This window comes from Mesoplodon bidens, assembly GCF_964165515.1.
Source record: "Mesoplodon bidens genome assembly, chromosome: 18".
Taxonomy (NCBI): Eukaryota; Metazoa; Chordata; class Mammalia; order Artiodactyla; family Ziphiidae; genus Mesoplodon; species Mesoplodon bidens.
Window position 1 is genome coordinate 55,378,386 of NC_138175.1, and position 20,118 is coordinate 55,398,503.

General features: G+C 41.7%; 1 protein-coding gene across 11 annotated transcripts in view; it reads left to right on the plus strand.

The window, feature by feature from the left end:
* LOC308605916 (uncharacterized protein) overlaps positions 1 to 16,955 on the plus strand; it is a 90,643-nt gene extending 73,688 nt beyond the window's left edge. For 3 of the 11 annotated variants that reach the window (XM_081216258.1, XM_081216259.1, XM_081216255.1), the window contains one exon: positions 10,122 to 16,955. In XM_081216258.1, coding sequence (XP_081072384.1) covers positions 10,122 to 12,085 — 1,964 coding nt within the window. In that variant the 3' untranslated portion in view covers positions 12,086 to 16,955. Of the gene's footprint in view, positions 1 to 1,915; positions 2,098 to 2,436; positions 2,643 to 4,748; positions 5,745 to 6,024; positions 6,121 to 10,121 lie in introns of all 11 variants that reach the window. The other 8 variants (XM_081216261.1, XM_081216260.1, XM_081216262.1 and 5 more) reach the window with 6 other exon arrangements.
* Positions 16,956 to 20,118: the final 3,163 nt, after the last annotated feature.

The window sequence follows — 20,118 nt, forward strand, 5'->3', positions numbered from 1 at the left end:
ACCAGAGAAGTCCCCTCTCTGATTTTTAAAATATACATGCTCTTATGAAAAATATAGTGAAGAAAGTAAAAATGACCTGTCAAATATCACACCTTTGCCAATATTTCCCTTTCAGAGATTCTTAGAAATGGATTTTTAGGTTACCAGTTGATAGTTTCATTGATCATTTTCGCTTGAATGTTAAATTATTCCCAGGAAACGTTCTTTTTAAACAGACACTTGACCTGTGTGTGCTTTAGAATCATATAGAATTTTTCCATTTTAATTTTGTAACCAGCCTCCTGACTAAACAGATGTATAGACGTATTAGGCAAATACAAGTTGCCTCTCCTTATATTCAAAACTCACCTTTTATTATTATTTTTTCAAACTGCATTGCAGTGGGTAACGTATCCAAACTCAGATTCTCAACCCTGCTATTATAGTGTAAAAACAGCCTAAGACAATAGTCAACAGATGCGTCTGGCTGTGTTCCCATAAACCTTGATTTGTAAAAACAGGTGGTCCAGGCCCTGGAGAGTCTGTTACTGACTCTTGATTTAGATGATCATATGGCTTTTCTGCTCCAGTTTAGGGTTGGACACCTGGAGACCATGGATTAACTCTGGCCCAGTGCCTGTTTTTGTTAATAAAGTTTTATTGGAACCTAGCACACCTGTTTTTTTTGTTTTTTAAATATGGCTGTTTTTTGGTCACATTGCATGGCATGTGGAACTTCCCCAACCAGGGATGGAACCCGTGCCCCCTGCAGTGGAAGCATGGACTCTTAACCACTGGACCACCAGGGAAGTCCAAAAGTAGGACTGCTTTTGAGCTACAGTGGTAGAGTTGATTAATTGCCACAGAAGCCATGTACATTACATTTTCTGTCTCTTTTAACATAGAAATTATGTATGTTTTTAAAAGTTATTAGTTTTATTCTGACACCAGAGATTACAAATAATATACAGCCTTTATTTGTCAAAGTATTACTGTAATTAGTACTTTTATACTCTATCTATACAGAGATCTTAGAACACTCATTCATTTACTCACCTCATAATTTATATGCTATCATGGTGAATTTTAACTCTATTTTTTAAAATTTTATTTATTTATTTATTTATTTTTGGCTGCATTGAGTCTCCATTGCTACACATGGGCTTTCTCTAGTGGCGGCGAGTGGGGGCTACTCTTCCTTGCGGTGCGTGGGCTTCTCACTGCGGTGGCTTCTCTTGTTGCGCAGCACAGGCTCTAGGCGCGTGAGCTCAGTAGTTGTGGCACACGGGCTCAGTAGTTGTGGCTCGTGGGCTCTACAGAGTGGGCTCAGTAGTTGTGGTGCACAGGCTTAGTTGCTCCACGGCATGTGGGATCTTCCCGGACCAGGGCTCGAACCTGTGTCCCCTGCATTGGCATGTGGATTCTTAAGCACTGCACCACCAGGGAAGTGGTGGTTAACTCTCTATATTTTTAAAACCTCCTGAGATACGATCATTTTCCCAGCTGGTACTAATTTAGACTTAACTGCTTATTTACCAGTTCAGTTCCTTTTCATTCCTTGGTCCTCTGCTTACATTGGAGGACCCTTTCCTTTTGCTTGAAGAACATGTGCATTTGCTGTATTACAGGTCTTCTGATGAAGAATTCTCTCTGGTTTTGCCTGAAAAAAATTTCTTTAATTGAAGTACAGTTGATTTACAACGTTGTGTTAGTTTCAGGTGTACAGCAAAGTGATTCAGTTGTACATACATATACATCTATTTTTTTTCAGATTCTTTTCTCCTACAGTTTATTACAAAGCATTGAATATAGTTCCCTGTGCTATACAGTAGGTCCTTGTTGGTTATCCGTTTTATATATAGTTGTGTGTATGATAATCCCAAACTCCTCTAATTTATCCTTCTCCCCCCGACCCCTGAACATGTTTTTATTTCAGTTCTATTCCTAAAGGATTTTTGGCCGAGTATCCTTTATAGGTTTATGCTTATAATACTCTTATCGAGGATCAAGAAGTGGATGGTAGTGAGAAATTACATGACGATGCTTCTTATTTGCTTAACATGATGATCTTCAAATTTGAGTGTGTGAACCCTGGGATGTAAAAAGACTTTTGAAGAGGTACGTGGAGGCACGTGGTTTAAAAGAAGAACAATGTGTATATCCTGTGTGTCCTCTTTCCTAAAGTTGATCTGCCTGTGGAGTTCCCTGCCAGTGGGGCGTTGTGCTGAGCTGGTTCTCCTTCCCACATCCCCTTTCACAGTCTTACTGCTTCCACTTTACAAGAGAAAGGTGTACTTCCCAAACATTCGGAATGTTGTGTTTTATTGGCCCAGATGTAAAAGCTTCATAATAACAGGACCAATCTCGACCTTTGGGGGCCTTAATTTGGGTGGACAGCAACACTGACAGCATCTGGGCCGAAAGAGAACGTGCCACTCAGAGTAATTTGCTCTTCAGCTCACAGGCGCTGGCGCCCCAGGAACAAGAGGGATGACAGGAAAGAAGGACGAAAAGATTCTGAGACCTACTGTCAGTTCTGGAGACATCCTTGACTGGAGACTAAGAGCTTTGAACAGAAGCTTAGAGCTGATCCAGAGGAGCTAAAGACAGCATCCCAGTTTGCAGCCATTTCCCAAAGTCAGAAGAAAATGATTCAGGCCCAGGTGCCTTTTGGTTTCTTTTATTCTTTCTTTCTTCCCCAGTGGCTTTGCCTGTAAAAATCAGTGCAGTTAAGTAGAAAAGTTTAAATGGATCCTAGCAGGATCTGGAGAAATCTTGCTAAAGTTAGATCAGGAATATATTATTCATAGGATTCATATTCCGTGACTCACGTTGGGATATAATATATGAATGTGCAAAATCCTGTGAGTTATATTAGCTGTCAATTTGTGTCTAATGTCTCTGACAGCCATCACAAGAGAGTCATAAGTTACATGATAGGCAGTACTACAAACTGTTTCTACTCCCAGCACTTCTGGCACCAAATGTGTGCGTCTTTCCAGACCAACAGTCACTTCTCCAACTCTCTAGATACCAGCTGAGCGTCTGCAATTTAATTCAATTCCGACATTAACTACTGCAGTTACTGTCAGTCTCCACAGGTTTAAGGGCTCAATCCCACAGGACTGCCCTCACTTTGGATGCCAAGTATTGGCTGCCCACAGTACCCATACTTCTGACTTGGCTGCAAATTGGGGGTTCCCGAAATCCCTTCCTCAGTTTCGATAATTTACTACAACGGTTCACATAACTCAGGAAAAGACTTTGCTTACCTATACTGGTTCATTATGAAGGATACAGCTTGTGAAGAGCCAAATGGAAAGATACTTAGGCAAGATATGAGGGAAGGGACAAGGACCTTCCATGCCCTCTCTAGGAGTGTCACACCCCCAGCACCTAGATGTGTTCACCATCCCGGAAATGCTCTGAGCCCTGTAGTTTAGGGGTTTTTTATGGAGGTCTCATTGGGTAGGTGTGGTAGATTAAATCAATGGCCATTGTTGATTGGCTCAGTTTCCAGTCCCTCCCCCTCCCTGGAGGGCTAGAAGTGGGGCTGAAAGTTCCAACCCTCTAATCACAAGGTTGGTTCCCTGGGCAACAAACCCCCATCCTGAAACTCTCTAGGGGTCCACCAAGACTCACCTTGCTAGCATAAACTCAGGTATGTTTGAAAGGGACTTGTTATAAATTACACAGAATGCCCCTTACCTCTATTACTTAAAAAACTCCAAGCGTTTAGGAGCAATTGTGTTAGAAACTGGGACTGAAGACCAAATATATGTTTCTTATTATATCACATATCATAGGGATCAACTGTGAGGAAAAAGCAGACCAGTTCCTTGAGGGATGTTAATGTTTCATGGCATATGGGTCTCAAGTTCACATAGGACTTTGACGGTTCTCCATAGAGGTGATGTGTTGGGTCCTTAACTGCAGTCCTTGACTGTCCGTCCTTCTTTTTTTTAAAATAAATTTATTTATTTTTGTTTATTTATTTTTGGCTGTGTTGGGTCTTCGTTGCCATGCACAGGCTTTCTCTAGTTGCAGTGAGCGGGGGCTACTCTTTATTGCGGTGCACGTTCTTCTCATTGTGGTGGCTTCCCTTGTTGCGGGGCACGGGCTCTAGGGCTTCAGTAGTTGTGGCATGTGGGCTCAGTAGTTGTGGCTTGCGGGCTGTAGAGCACAGGCTCAGTAGTTGTGGCACATGGGCTTAGTTGCTCCACAGCATGTGAGATCTTCCTGGACCAGGGATCGAATGTGTGTCCCCTGCATTGGCAGGCATATTCTTAACCACTGTGCTACCGGGGAAGTCCCTGTCCTTACTTCTTATAAATGTAAAAACATGTTTCCTACAGCTGTTTCCTCATTTCATCTAATATGGTATTAACCCCACCTAATGATATACACACATATATGCATTGTCTCTGTCCATATATATATATATATTCTTTAAAGAATAGTTTCTTACAAATTTGATCATCTAATAATCTTTTTTTTGGACTTTTTATTCTTTTTTTGTTTTTTAATTTTTTTAATTGAAGTATAGTTGATTTACAATGTTCTGTTAGTTTCTGGTGTATGGCAAAATAATTCAGTTATATGTATTCATATTCTTTTCCATTATGGTTTATTACAGGATATTGAATAAAGTTCCTGATAATCTAATAATCTTTTATGCTTTATACATGTTTTGTACAGTTTTTTTTTTCTTCTTTTTTTTTTTTTTGCGGTATGCGGGCCTCTCACTGTTGTGGCCTCTCCCGTTGCAGAGCACAGGCTCCGGACGCGCAGGCTCAGCGGCCATGGCTCACGGGCCCAGCCACTCCGCGGCATGTGGGATCTTCCCGGACCAGGGCACGAACCTGTGTCCCCTGCATCGGCAGGTGGACTCTGAACCACTGCGCCACCAGGGAAGCCCCTTTTCTTCTTTTCTTTCTTTCTTTTTTTTTGGGGGGGGCCACGTGGCTTGTGGGATCTTAGTTCCCTAACCAGGGATTGAACTCAGGCCACCACAGTGAAAGCACCGAGTCCTAACCACTGGACCGCCAGGGGATCTCCTGTACAATTTCTCTTATTTTGTTTAGTATATTGACCACTGAAATTAGTATGTATTGTTTTCATCTACTTGTAAGTAGCATATAGTTTGATATTAGTGAATGCTTATGAGAGAGCAGAAAATATGTATTGGTCTCTGCCCCCTGTTCCTGGCACAGAGCTCCTAAAACCCTTGTGATTCCCTAAGTGATAAGAACACTAGGAACATCTCCTGTTCTAATATTGGTCTTTGACCTCTGTTCCTGACACAGGGCTCCTGAAACTCTTGTCATTTCCTGGGTGACAGGAGTGACTTTATTCTACCGAGGTGACTCTGAGTGAGCTCTTGGATGAGGGCTGGTAACCGGAAAGACCAAGCCATGATGAGAAGCTTGGCATTTTTAACCCTGCCTTACGCATCTATTCCATCTGGAAGACGGTACCATAACATAGTATTTAACTAGGATTCTTATTTTATCACAGTGTAAGAAGGAAAAAACCCACCAATTTCCTATATGGCAAAAATGAGCAGAATAATTTCCTTTACATTTTTCCATGTCACCCAAAGAACATCACTTGGCCAAATGTGACTGTGTTATGACAGGAATCCCTGACGTATGACGACGTGACTATGAAGTTCACGTGGGAGGAGTGGCAGCTCCTGAACCCTGATCAGAAGGACCTGTACCGGGATGTGATGCTGGAGAACTATAGCAACTTGGTGTCCGTGGGTGAGGACAGCTCCCCTGGGTCCCTCAGAGGGTGCCTGTCAGTGAACGTTCCATTCTCAACCTCTTAACTCTTCAGACTAACGGCATTCCTCTGCAATGGTCGAATCTCAGATCCTTCTCTTGCCCCAGACTAGAGGGTATAATTGCCCCTCTCCTGAGAGAAAAGCCTTGAGGTTACAGATGTGAAACCTGTTTATTCCCTCCATGTACCATTATCCCTTCCTGCTGTATCCCATCCCAGTTCAGTATGTCTAAGTCTTCTATCATTTTTCATGAACAGGGTATCAAGCCAGCAAACCAGATGCTGTCTCCAGGTTAGAACGAGGAGATCAACTGTGGCCAGTAGAAGATGACAGCCACGGTCGAATCTGTCCAGGTGAGTGGGTGAGACCCAGCAAGGTGGGCAGCCAGGGAAGTCGTACTCTGGTCAGGAGAGAAGGCGTCAGAGCTGTGATGGTGTCTGAGGAAACATAAGCAGCCCTACCATGTACCTCTCTTCCAGTGTAAGAACTCTTTTTCTTTGTGGAAATTAAGAGGAAAATATATCCCTTTGTTTTCTTCTGAGATCTGATCCCTGCTTATTTCTAAACCATGAGTGTTGTTTTTTTTAATTGTCTTTATTATTTATTTATTTATTTATTTATTTAATTAATTTCAGGTTTAAATTTTTGGCTGTGTCGGGTCTTAGTTGTGGCACGCAGGATCTTCGTTGCGGCGCACAGGCTCTTCGTTTTGGTGCGCAGGCTTCTCTCTAGTTGTGGCGTGCGGGTTTTCTCTTCTCTAGTTGTGGCGTGCAGGCTCCAGGGCATGTGCACTCTGTAATTGTGGCGTGTGGGCTCCAGAGCGAGCGGGCTCTGTAGTTTGCGGCACGCGGGCTCTAGTTGAGCTGCGCGAGCTCAGTAGCTGTGGCACTCGGGCTTAGTTGCCCCATGGAACATGAGATCTTAGTTCCCTGACCAGGGATCGAACCTGCTTCCCCTGCAATATAAGGTGGACTCTTTACCACTGGACCATCAGGGAAGTCCCTGATCCCCGCTTATTTCATATACATCTTATTTTTGTTTGTTTGCGTAGTTTTCTTCTTCCTTGGATTTTCAAATCTTCCTCTCCTTTGTCTACCATCACAAGATCTCTGTCTGTGTTACTACCTCTCTTGCTGTGAAATCCCACTTTCCAGGCCTCTCTGGAAAGAGAACTTTGAGTTCATCATACTCTTCTTACCACTGTACCTTCTTCCTGCCATATGAGGAAATAACGATTTCCCACCATAACACGCAACCCCACCTTGGATGCTGTGTCCCCATGATAACCTGGTTTCTGCTGTGCATTTGTGTGGTTCTTTGGTCCCCACCCCCTTCTAGGGTTTTCCATACTTTCATTTCCATTTTCTTCTCAGTTCTCATAAGTCTTAAAAGTTTCTTCCATTCCCATGAGTTAAGCTCTTTCTGTTCTCTGAAAGAGACACCTGCAAATTGACTTCTCTCTTAATATTGTCTAATGTACAATTTCTTTCTACGTATTTTATTCTTTGTCATAGCAGCTGGCCTGTGACTTCCTATTTTTTGTGTGAGAACAGAAATCTTCTCTCCATCCTTTTAAAAGTTGAGGTTCTCTTTACACTTAAAAGAGGTTCTACACATTTAAAAGAAAAACATGTCTTAGTGTAAAAATTGCTGTAAGGAAAATTAAAGCAGCTAATGGAGGAGTGGGTGTTGGGGCTTGGAACTGCCCTTTTGGAATGGGAGTGGCTCTCTGATAAGGTGCCTTTGAGCACACAGGTGAGGGATATGAATAATCTTCCTGGGTGAGGAGTTTTCCAAATGTGAGACAGTGGGAAGTTGAAAGACCTGAATCTGGAATGTGTTTGAGGAACTTCGGGGAAACTTACATGGGTAGAAGGGAGTGAGCAAGAGGGAAAATGACTGGAGTTAAGGGTAACAGGGTAGTGGCCGGGGGTTTTGGTACATAGGTCACAAACTGCCTATCAAGGGCATTCAAGACCTTGATTCTTTTCTGAATAAGTTGAGAAAACAGGGGATTTTGAGTAGAGGAGTGGCATTATACAATTTTTAAAGTGGATCACTTTGCCTACTTTATAGAAGGTAGACATTATTGGGGAGGGGAATGTACTTTAATACTCTTGGTTACGATGTGTGACAATAAAATAATACAGATTAAATTCATCAAAGATCAAATGTGCATGGGAAAGACGCCAGGAGAGGCTGCACACAAGCTTCCTGGTTGTCCTCTACCGGTGGAGTCACGTGAACAGTGCTGAATTTTCCCAGCAATGATGTTTGAATGTTTGACAACATGTGTGAAATGTTGCCAACCAGGGAAGCTCACCCAAGCCTGGTGCCTCTAGACCCCAAAATCAGAATGTTACAGTGTTGTCCAGAGCCTCAGGCATACAAAATGGGCATCTACCACAAATCACATTGTTAGCATAAACTCTATGATATGTCCTAAGATCTCATACCTAAAAAGACATTCTCATCAGGTGGGATATTCCAGGGACCCAGAGGTATCCTCTGAGGGCCAGTCCTTTCTTGGCAATGTTCAGGGATGGAGTAACTGCATATCATCGTTCCCTTTTTGTGTAGGAACATAAGAGGGTATGTTCCAAGTAGAGTATTAGTTGGGAGTGTTGGTTACAGAAGATTTTATCTATATTTGATGTTAGTGTTAGTGCTTTGCTCAAGTTAGGTAAATGGTGGTCTGCAGAATGAAGAAGAGGGCAAGTTGTTGGAATATGATAAACCTCAATAGTTTGTCACATTTATCTTGAAATCAGATGCTAAGGAGACATTCTTACTTGCCATTCTATTTGTTCTATACACCTGGGTCCACAAGTTTGCACCTGATCACAATTGTCAATGTTTGGTTCTCTTCAATGGACTTGATTGAATTTTCAAACTCTACATGTTGAAATGGCTAAAGCCTTGGCCCTGTGCCTTGAGCTTTTATTATACATGTTTCCGAACATAGTCTTATCCAGTACTCTGTCTTTGAATACTCTGTTTTTTTTAAAATTTATTTTATATTGGAGTACAATCGATTTACAATGTTGTGTTAGTTTCAGGTGTACAACAAAGTGAATCAGTTATATATATATATATATATATATATATATATATATATATACATATATATATATATATATTCATATATCTGTTCTTCTTCAATAATCTGTCTGTTGATGATATCCACATTGCTATTTTCAGATAAGACCTTTGGAAACATTTATATATTCAACCCATTTCTTCATGTTTTGTACTCAGACAAGTAATAACCTCCTTAAGTTTTGTTTCACAATGTGTGCTAGATTTTCCTCTCATTCTGGACTTCAGTAATATTCTGCACATTATTAAGAGGCATTCCACCTACCCAGTGGCTGAAACCACATAATTCTTGGAATAATCTTTGAGTCTTAACCTCTTCCGTGCTTCTCCCATTAAGTCCATTAGTGAACCTTGTCTTTTCTTTGAACATATCCTGATTTCCTCCACCTCTTACATATTCATTGCTCCTTTAACCGTGATTCACAGACTGCAATTGCCTTCTTTATTCCTTTGCTTCAGTTGTCTATGCCCAGAATTAAACCTGGGTGTCCTACAAATTTAACTCATTTCTGATACTATCTACGTGGAAATAGTGTCAAATCCTACAAGTTAAGGGTTCAGTCCCACAAGATTGTCCCCATGTCAGATGTCAGTTGCAACTCCAGATTGTTACCTGTGCTTCTGACCAACTGGCTATAAATTGAAGGTTCTCATGACCCTCTTCTTGGGTTCAATTAATTTGCCAAGGTGGCTCACAGAACTCAAAGAAACATTTACTTATGTTTACCAGTTTACTATAAAGGATACAGATGAATAGCCAGAGGAAGAGGTACATAGGGCAAGGTCTGAAGGATTCCTGACAAAAGCAGAAGCTTCTGTCCCCATGGAACTGGGGAGCACCACCCTCCTCGCACATGGATGTGTCACCCATCCAAAGGTTGAGCAAATCTTGTTCAGAGTTTTTATAGACTTTTAATCCCTAGGCCCTCTCTCCGTTCCCAGGGTGGAGCTGAAAGTTCCAACCTTCTAATCACTTAGTCTTTCTGGTGATCAGTCCCATCCTGAGGTTATGTAGGAACGCTATGCTAAGTCACCTCATTAGCATAAACTCAGTATTGAAAGATACTCCTGTCACTTAGGAAATTACAAGGCTTTAGGAGCTCTGTGGAAGAAGACCAAATATATTTCTTGTTATATCACACATAGAATTGTCACTAAATAGTTACTTCACATGAAGGCATTTTTTGAAACAGTTTTCTTCCAAATTAAGATTATGAGGGATTGCGGAATGATTCCTTGTTCTCTTCTTTCCTAGAAATCAGGAAAGTTGATGACCTTCTGCAGCATCACTTGCCAAATCACAGCATTCAAAATACTGTGGAACAATGCTGCGAACATAATACACTTGCAAATATTGTTAATCAGAGCAAAAGTCATTTCCTGTTAAAGCAAAATTGTGATATGTTTGACTTAACTGAAAAACTTTTAAATTCAAATTTAAGTTTTGAAAACCAGAAGAGAAGCTGTAACTTAGAGAACTCTACTGATTTTAATGGAGATGGGAAATCCCTTCTCCATGCTAACCACGAGCAATCTTTTACTGAAATTAAATTTCCTGTAAGTGCAAAACCCATCAGCAATAACTCCCTGTCCACTAAGCAACAGAGAACTCACAACATAGAGAAAGCCCATGTATGCAGTGAGTGTGGGAAAGCCTTCTTCAAGATGTCTCAGCTCTTTGATCATCAGAGAGTTCATACTAGAGATAAACCTCATGGATGCAGTGTGTGTGGGAAAGCCTACTCCAGAAAATCCAGGCTCACTGAACATCAGAGAACTCATATGGGACTGAAACATTATGAGTGCACTGAATGTGATAAAACCTTCTTCAAGAAATCGCAGTTCAACATACATCAGAAGAGTCATATGGGAGAGAAACCTTACACATGTAGTGAATGTGGGAAAGCATTCACCAAAAAGTGTCTGCTCATTTATCATCAGCGAACTCATACGGGAGAGAAGCCCCATGGATGCAGTCTGTGTGGAAAAGCCTTCTCTACAAAGTTCAGTCTCACTACACATCAGAAAACTCATACAGGAGAGAAACCTTACATATGCAGTGAATGTGGAAAAGGCTTCATCGAGAAGAGGCGTCTTATTGCACACCATCGAACTCATACAGGTGAGAAACCCTTTATATGCAATGTATGTGGGAAAAGTTTCACCTTGAAGAACAGTCTTATCACTCATCAGCAAACGCACGGAGAAGAGAAACTGTATATGTGCAGTGAATGTGGGAAAGGCTTTTCAATGAAGCACTGCCTCATTGTACATCAGCGAACTCATACTGGAGAGAAACCCTATACATGCAATGAGTGTGGAAAAGGCTTCACCTTGAAGAGCCCTCTCATCAGACATCAGCGGACTCATACAGGGGAGAAACCCTATGTATGTAATGTGTGTGGAAAAGGCTTCACCATGAAGAGTGATCTTATTGTACATCAGCGAACTCATACTGCAGAGAAACCCTATGTATGCAGTGACTGTGGGAAAGGCTTCACTGTGAAGAGCCGCCTGATTGTACACCAGCGAACTCATACAGGGGAGAAACCCTACGTGTGCAGTGAATGCGGAAAAGGCTTTCCAGCCAAGATCCGGCTGATAGGACATCAGCGAATTCATACAGGAGAGAAACCATATGTATGCAGTGAATGTGGTAAAGGCTTCACAGAGAAGAGTCATCTCAACGTACACCAGCGCACTCACACAGGAGAGAAACCTTATGTATGCAGTGAATGTGGCAAAGGCTTAACTGGGAAAAGCATGCTCATTGCACATCTGCGAACTCATACTGGAGAGAAACCATATATATGCAATGAATGTGGCAAGGGCTTCACCATGAAGAGTACTCTGGGTACACATCAGCAAACTCACACTGGAGAGAAACCGTACAAATGCAATGAGTGTGGTAAAGCCTTTAGGAAGAAGACATGCCTCATACAACATCAGAGAGTTCACTCAGGAAAAACTTCCTTTGCGTGTACTGAATGTGGAAAATTCTCTTTGCGCAAAAATGATCTTATTACCCATCAGAGAATTCACACAGGAGAGAAGCCATATGAATGCAGTGAATGTGGGAAAACCTTCACCACAAAGTCAGGGCTCAATGTTCATCAAAGAAAACATACAGGAGAGAGGCCCTATGGATGCAGCGAGTGTGGGAAAGCTTTTGCCCACTTGTCAATCCTTGTTAAACATAAGAGAATTCACACTGGGTAGTCACTCTGGGGAAGCCTGTTGCCAGTTGTACTCAAGATAATAGTATGCAGAGAAGAATCACAGTGCAAAGAATGTGGTGTTATCTTTAGTGATCAATTACCTCATATTTTATGTTGATGAAAAAATTTACAAGACAACTCAAGACACAATCAGCCATGGTGAAAATGTTTTAGGATATTTTACTGTCTAAAAAGTGTATACTAAGGGCTTCCCTGGTGGCGCACTGGTTAAGAGTCCACCTGCCAATGCAGGGAACACGGGTTCGAGCCCTGCTCCGGGAGGATCCCACATGCCACGGCGCAACTAAGCCCGTGCACCACAACTACTGAGCCTGCACTCTAGAGCCCGCATGCCACAACTACTGAAGCCCGCATGCCTAGAGCCCATGCTCCACAACAAGAGAAGCCACCGCAATGAGAAGCCCGTGCACTGCAACGAAGAGCAGCCTCCAGTCTCCGCAGCTAGAGAAAGCCCACGCACAGCAACGAAGATCCAACGCAGCCAAAAATAAATAAATTTTTTTAAAAAAGGGTATACTGAGATAAAGCCTAAGAATGTGAAAGACTAGGAAAGACTTCATTGGTGATAGACTCTATCTTATGTGGTCATCGTAGATCATGAGTGAATGAATATTTCTAATTGGTAGAAATATAATTGTGGGAAAGCCTTTGCCCAGAAGTAACACCTCAACAGATGTCAGTTAGCACTAGAGAAGTACTTTCCTATGGTGATGAATATGGCAGGGTTTGCAGTAATAAATATTGCCTCATCATTTGCCAGGAAATATGTGCAATAACACATTCAGTATGGTGGCCTTTAACAAAATATCAGACAACTTAATGAAGGAAAGAAGCCTTGGAGAAATGATGAATGAGAACATTGTGTTACAGGTCTAAACTTAAGGGGTAATACACCTCACAAAGAACGGGAAAGGATACCTTCAGCCGTATTTCTAGATGCCTTGTCATTGATCTTATAAATTTTACATAGTGGCAGTTACTCTCATCATGGATTAAGTTTTAATATATATGGTGCAGGAGTGTTCAATTATTTAATTAATTTTTGCATTTCTTTGGTTCCAAGTTTAAGTGTTATTTCAGAATATTTGAAGTACTTCAAAATGAAACAATATTTTCATTTCATAAGTGTAAGTCAACATATTTGGTGTGTTTAACCAAGTTTATAAGTAGCAGCAGGGGGGTTATAAAATTAATATAAATGTGATGTTTTTATAACTTAATTTTGAAGTAAGTTTAGAATCACAAAAACTGAAATATTCCAGAGATTTCCTAAATCACCTCAGTCCACTATTCCCAAAGGTAAAACCTTATATAACCACACAGTTTACTATCAAATAGAGGAAAGTGAAGTTGTTACAGTGCTGTTAACTACAGGGTCTATTTCTATTGCACCAGTTTTAACATGGTTTTTAAATACCGCCTTAAACTTTATCACATATGTAGGTTCCTGTAACCAACACCCCAGTAAACATTCAGAATGCTTTGTCAACACAAACTCCCTCATGCCACGTCCTCATTGTCACATCCTTCCCCTGACACTAATCCTATAATTTTGTCATTTATAGCATATTAGAAAAATAGAATCGTTTAGGATGTATCTTTTTGAGGTTGACTATTTGAGCTTGTCAAATTGTAGAAAATAGACATATTGGTCTCTGCCCCCGGTTTCTGGCACAGAGCTTCTGAAACCCTTGTAAATTCCTGCATGATAAGAGCATGTGGAGCATCTCTTGTTCTATTGATGGGACTCTGGGTGGGCTCATGAATGGCTGCTGGATGGGTGCTGGTCACCAAAAAAGACCTGGGATTTTCAACCCACTTCCCATCCTCCGGAGAGGGGAGAGGGGAGAGGGGCTAGAAATGGAGTTACTAATTGATCATGCCTGACGTGAGGAAGCTTCCATAAAATCCCAACAATAGTAGGGGCTATGGAGAGCTTCCAGAAGAGTGAACACATTTAAGTAGAGGGAGTGTTAACACACCCCCAGCTCTATGGGGACAGAAGCTCCTGTGCTTAGAACACTCCCAGATCTCACTCTGTTTCTCCTCAGCTTGTTGTTCATTTCTGTCCTTTATCATGTCCTTTAATAAACTAGTAAACACAAATAAGTGTTTCCCTGAGTTCTGTGAGATTAATCAAACTCTAGCAGATTAATCAAACCCAACAAGGGGCTCACGCAAACCTCCAGTTTGGAGCCAAGTCAGACAAGTTGTAGGTAACTTGGGGACCAGCTATTTGCGATTAGTATCTGAGGTGGGGTGGGAGCAGTTGTGGGACTGAGCCCTTAACTGGTGGGATCTGGCACTATCTCCAAGTAGATAGTGTTAGAATTGAGTTAAAATGTAGGACCCAGCTGATAGGAATTGCTTGGTGTGTGGGAAACCCACACATTCGGTGACCAGAAGTGTTGAAAGTGTGTGTGTGGCAACAGGGTGAGAGTAAAGGAGAAAGACAGGAGGAAGTCTGGACTGTAGCTTTTCCCAATACAGACTTCAAGTAAATTCAACCTCAGATCCAACTAGGAACTGTGGGCATCTTCTCTGCCACAGAATATCAGACTGTAATAGAGGCGGGGCAGGTGCGTAGCTGTTAGTGCATGACCGGCAGCCGTCCCACTCAGCCATAGACTGGCATCGCAGTGGGCCCCTTCTCCTTCCCTTCCTCTGTGGAAGGGGAGCCCACATTCAGACTGAGGGAAGATGGTTTTTTTGAGACACTAGTCTGCCATCTCGGTCGGCTGGCTTTCCGATTAAAGTCGTTACTCCTCGCCTCAACAAGTCATCTTCTGATTTACTGGCCTTAGCTGCGGCAAGCAGAGCAAGTTTGGGCTCTGTCCGTAATAAGACTCCAGGCGAACTGGAGTACCCAAGGTGTTCCTGCCTAACTGCACAAGGTCGCTATCATCTTGCCACTTTTGCCCAAAGTGATGACTAGAATGCATCTCACACCACGCTGGCCTTGGATTGGTTCTGGCCTCTGAAAACTTAAATGAGCTCTGTGACTGAGCCTATCTCTTGCAAAGAGAGGAAGGCACTGGGGTGCCCAGAAGACATTTACATGTCTTCTCACCCAGCAGTTTTAGCAGCTTTTATGGCCACTGCTGTTGGAAGCGCCAGAACCTCTACGAGGTCACAGTGCTGCGTGTCCTCATAGGTGCAAGTCTTCTGAAACTGAACAAGAGCCCTCGGTGTCCCTAGCAACAGCCAAGGAGGCATTGCGGGGAGAGCGCATCAAAATCAGAAATGTTTTTGGACCAGGTTCAGCCTTTGGCAGCTACTGGAGGAGTCTTCAGAGACTCAATATCTGCTGAGCCTGATTCTGGGCAAGGATCCCCAGTGAGGGGCCTATGGGGTCAGTGAAGAGGGAATGTGTGTGTCAGTGACCGTATTTGGGGTTTTATTTGGCTTCAGTCACTGAGGAATCTGGGCGTTAGTGATGGGGCCTTTGACTGAGGCTTAACCTGTAGAGATTAATGATTGAACGTCTTGTTGGTCAGGGTTTAGGGTCTATATGTTAGGTCTGCAAGACTCGGTAATTGAAAACTGGATGGAAGGTGTGAAACCAATGAGCACTGCTTCTCCCCTAGGTTAGCAATTTAACATCCAGCTCATGATCAGAAGAAGGCTGGAATTGGGGGAGGAGTGTCAATGGGCAAGAATGTCTGTGGTAAATTTCAGATTGAATTTGAGGTCAGTGTTGTGCAGGGAGTGCAGAGTTTGTCTGTGTTTGAGAGCACAGCAGTCTGGAAGTTTTGAGACCCATAGTCCCAGGCTAGTGGGTGTTTACAGACTTGACCTTTGGATGCTGGAAACATTTCTTTTCAGGTTTTCCAGTCCAAGTCCTTTCTCAAGGTTCTTATTAAAAATTTGTCTCCTTCATACACTCTTATCATTGTCTGCACAAAAATCAGAATAATTCACCGTGGTCAAGCGGTGTGTATAGGAATAAAGACAGGATTTTTGTTCATCTTACTGCAAAGTTTAGTCTTGGATATTTCCTTTCAGATTTCTTTGACACAAGTAAGAACAACCATTTTCCTGAGTTCTCCTCCTCAGTGAGAGCCATCTCATTAAAAAGATTTTTTTTCAGGCTACCTTTCTAAAACTTGGGATCATCTGTACGAACATACATTCAAGAATCTGCCTATCGTCTAACATGGCTGTATTTCTTTTGCATTGTCTCTGGCAAATAATCGAAATTCCTGTTACTCCACCTTATCACCAGCATTTCATATTTTCAGTTTTTGGATTTCAGCAGGTCTAATACCTGGGTATTTGTATCACACTGCTGCTTTTTAAAAATTATTATTATTATTATTCACATTGCTGTTTTAATTTGCATCTCCCTAAGAACAAGTGATGCAGACCATCTTTTCATATGCTTCTTTGCCATCTGTTATCTTCGATCAAGTGTCTGTTCAAGGTTTGCCTATTTTTGAAATAGGAGTTTCTTGTTGACTTTTCAGAATTCTTTCCATGTTCTGGATACAAGTCCTTTACCAAGTATAGGACTTATAGGATGAATGTGTTGAGATTCTTTTTTTTTTTTCTGAACAAAGTGTAAAGGGTTTTTTTTTTATTATGTGTAACATAGGCAAAATTATTTAAGTCAATACATTTTTAAGGAATTTCACATGTTCTGATTCTTTCCACTGCCAATCACCTTAGTTCCTCCAAAGTCATAATCTTCAAGATAAGATAGCCCTTTCCAAAAGAAGTTTTGCTCAATCCACAGCCGTCAAGTCAGTCAGCCCACAATTCTTTAAGTTGGGCTTCTTTGATCTCCAGTGGAATACAGAAACACTTCAAAATTCCCCACCTGTAATTTTGGGATCCAATTTCCTCAAGCAATTTACTTTAGAACCACGTTTAGGGTCAGGAGATGGATCTGCCTGCTTCTGAATTTGACACCCTCTAAAAATGTATTAAGTTCAAATCATATTCACTCCTAAGCTATCACACCCTAGAACAGTACAGATCATTGGGATATGCCAATACCTTTTTTTTTTTTTTTTTGCGGTATGTGGGCCTCTCACTGTTGTGGCCGCTCCCATTGCGGAGCACAGGCTCCGGACGTGCAGGCCCAGCGGCCATGGCTCATGGGCCCAGCCGCTCCGCAGCACGTGGGATCTTCCTGGACCGGGGCACGAACCCGTGTCCCCTGCATCGGCAGGCGGACTCTCAACCACTGTGCCACCAGGGAAGCCCCTGTGCCACCAGGGAAGCCCACCAATACCTTTTTATTTTATTTTTATTTTTTTTTTTTTTGCGGTCCGCGGGCTTCTCACTGCTGTGGCCTCTCCCGTTGCGGAGCACAGGCTCCGGACGCGCAGGCTCAGCGGCCATGGCTCACGGGCCCAGCCGCTCCGCGGCATGTGGGATCTTCCCGGACCGGGGCACGAACCCGTGTCCCCTGCATCGGCAGGCGGACTCTCAACCACTGCGCCACCAGGGAAGCCCCCACCAATACCTTTTTAAAATCCTGACACTGTGTTCTCAAGATAAAAGCCTAAAAAAAGGAGCCATCTTTGTTTCATGTCAACATTAGCATATGAAATCGATATAGCTGATAATTTAAAAACCTAATATATGAGGGAAATTATCAGCTCTATAGTCCTGGAAGCAATCTTTATGTTTATCAATACACCCCCATCACTTGAATCTGTTTTAGGTATCATGTTCCTTCTTGCCTGTATCAAAACTCATACTAAACAATGAGTTCTGGGTTGCAAAAGAGGATTTTTGCACCTGTCTATAATGAGAGTCTTTTGAGATTTTTTTCTTTGTTTTTGTTTGTTTTTTGCCTGTGGACTTCCAAGTGTTCCAGCAGCATCTGCTGAAAAAGTCTGTCTTTCTCCATTGAATAACCTTTGTATATCTGTCAAACGCTTGAGTATACTTGACTCATGTGGGTCTTTTTCTGGGATCTTTGCTCTGTTCCATTGATCTATGTGTTTGTCCTTTCACCAATACTACTAAAGACTTATAAGTCTTGAAATCTCTTGGTGTGAGCCCTATATGATGGTTTTTTTTTTTTTTTTTTTTGCGGTACGTGGGCCTCTCACTGTTGTGGCCTCTCCCGTTGCGGAGCACAGGCTCCAGACGCGCAGGCTCAGCGGCCATGGCTCACGGGCCCAGCCGCTCCGCGGCATGTGAGATCTTCCCGGACCGGGGCACGAACCCGTGTCCCCTGCATCGGCAGGCGGACTCTCAACCACTGCACCACCAGGGAAGCCCATGATGGTTCTTTTTGGTCAGAAGTTGTTTTGCTATTTTCAGTGGAGAAACCTTGGCAAATATTACCTTTGCCTGTAGATCAGTGTTGTCATTTTGATATTCTATACCCATAAATATGTGGTGTCTTTTCCAAAATGCATAAATCCCTGTTTAATGAGGAAAACAGACCAACCTAAAAGAAGGTCAATATACAAAATACCTGATCAGTACTCCTCAAAATAATTGAGGACATGAAAAAAAGACTGAGGATTGGTCATGGAACAGAGGAATTCAAGGAAATATGATGTCTAAAGGCAGCATTCTTCCCTGGGTTGAATCCTAAGACAGAAAAAGGACAGTAGTGGAAAAATTTGTGAAATCCAAATAGAATCTGTAATTTAGTTGAGTGTCATACCAATGTTAATTTCTAAGTTTGACAAATGTACCATGGTTACATAAAATATTCGCATGAGAGGAAGTCAAATGAAGGTACATGTGCACTCTTTGTAGTACTTTGTCACTTTTGTGTAAATCTAAAATTTCCCCAAAATAAAAAGTTTATTTAAAATAGGTATAATCGGGCTTCCCTGGTGGCGCAGTGGTTGAGAGTCCGCCTGTGGATGCAGGGGATGCGGGTTCGTGCCCTGGTCTGGGAAGATCCCACATGCCGTGGAGCGGCTAGGCCCGTGAGCCATAGCCGCTGAGCCTGCGTTTCTGGAGCCTGTGCTCCGCAACGGGAGAGGCCACAACAGTGAGAGGCCCACGTAACGCAAAAAAATAAAATAAAATAAAATAAAATAGGTATAATCTATGTCAGTTATATCTCGGTAAGGCTGTAAAAAAAAAAAGATGTAATCAAATTTTGTCACTTACTTTCTCATTATAAACATTTCCATATTATAAAATGTTTTGTATATCTCTATATAATTAATATTAAGTGGCTGTAATAATATCATGGGTGAACTAGTAGGATGGTAACTTGAGTCACATATAAAAGGTATGCATTAAAGTGGGGTATACTTGAAAAACAGCATTCAACTATGTTCACTTTTTATTATGATCCTCTCATTATTCAAATTCTTACATTCTCACTGCAAGATTTGTTATACTGTTTTTCTTATAAGTCCCAGACATCTCCATTTACTTTTAATCCTAGATAGTTTATAATTTTGCAATTATATTTGATGTCTTTAAAAAAATCCATATGCTATAAATTTTGTACACAACAGAAATTCATTTTAACAGCTTTATGGTCATAATTTACGTACAACATTTACCAGTAGTAAGTGTACAACTCAATGACATTTAGCAAGTTCATAGAGTTGTGCCATTATCACCACGATGCAATATTTAGAAATTTTCATAACCCGCAAGAAGTAACTGGATAGTTGTTTTGTTATTAAGTTTTGAGAACTCTTGATATATTCTGAATACAAGTCCTTTATCAATAGATGTTAAATGTGTCAATATTTTCTCCTAGTCTCTGGCTCCACTCAATACTTTATTAAAGCTGTGCTTAGAAATACAAAAGTTTTTAATTTTAATAAAGTCCAATTTATTATTTTTCCTTTTATGGCTCATTCTTTGTCTTGTCACAGAACTCTTTGGCTAACTTAGCCTTCTCTTCGCTTCTCTAAGTTTCATACTTCTACCTCTTAAATTTAGGTCTGTGATCTATTTCGAGTTAATTTTGTATATGGTTAGAATTATGGGTCTTAATTTATGTTTTTGCAAATAGGTATACAATTATTCCAGCATCATTTGCTGAAACAGCTAACCCCATGGAATTATCTTAGT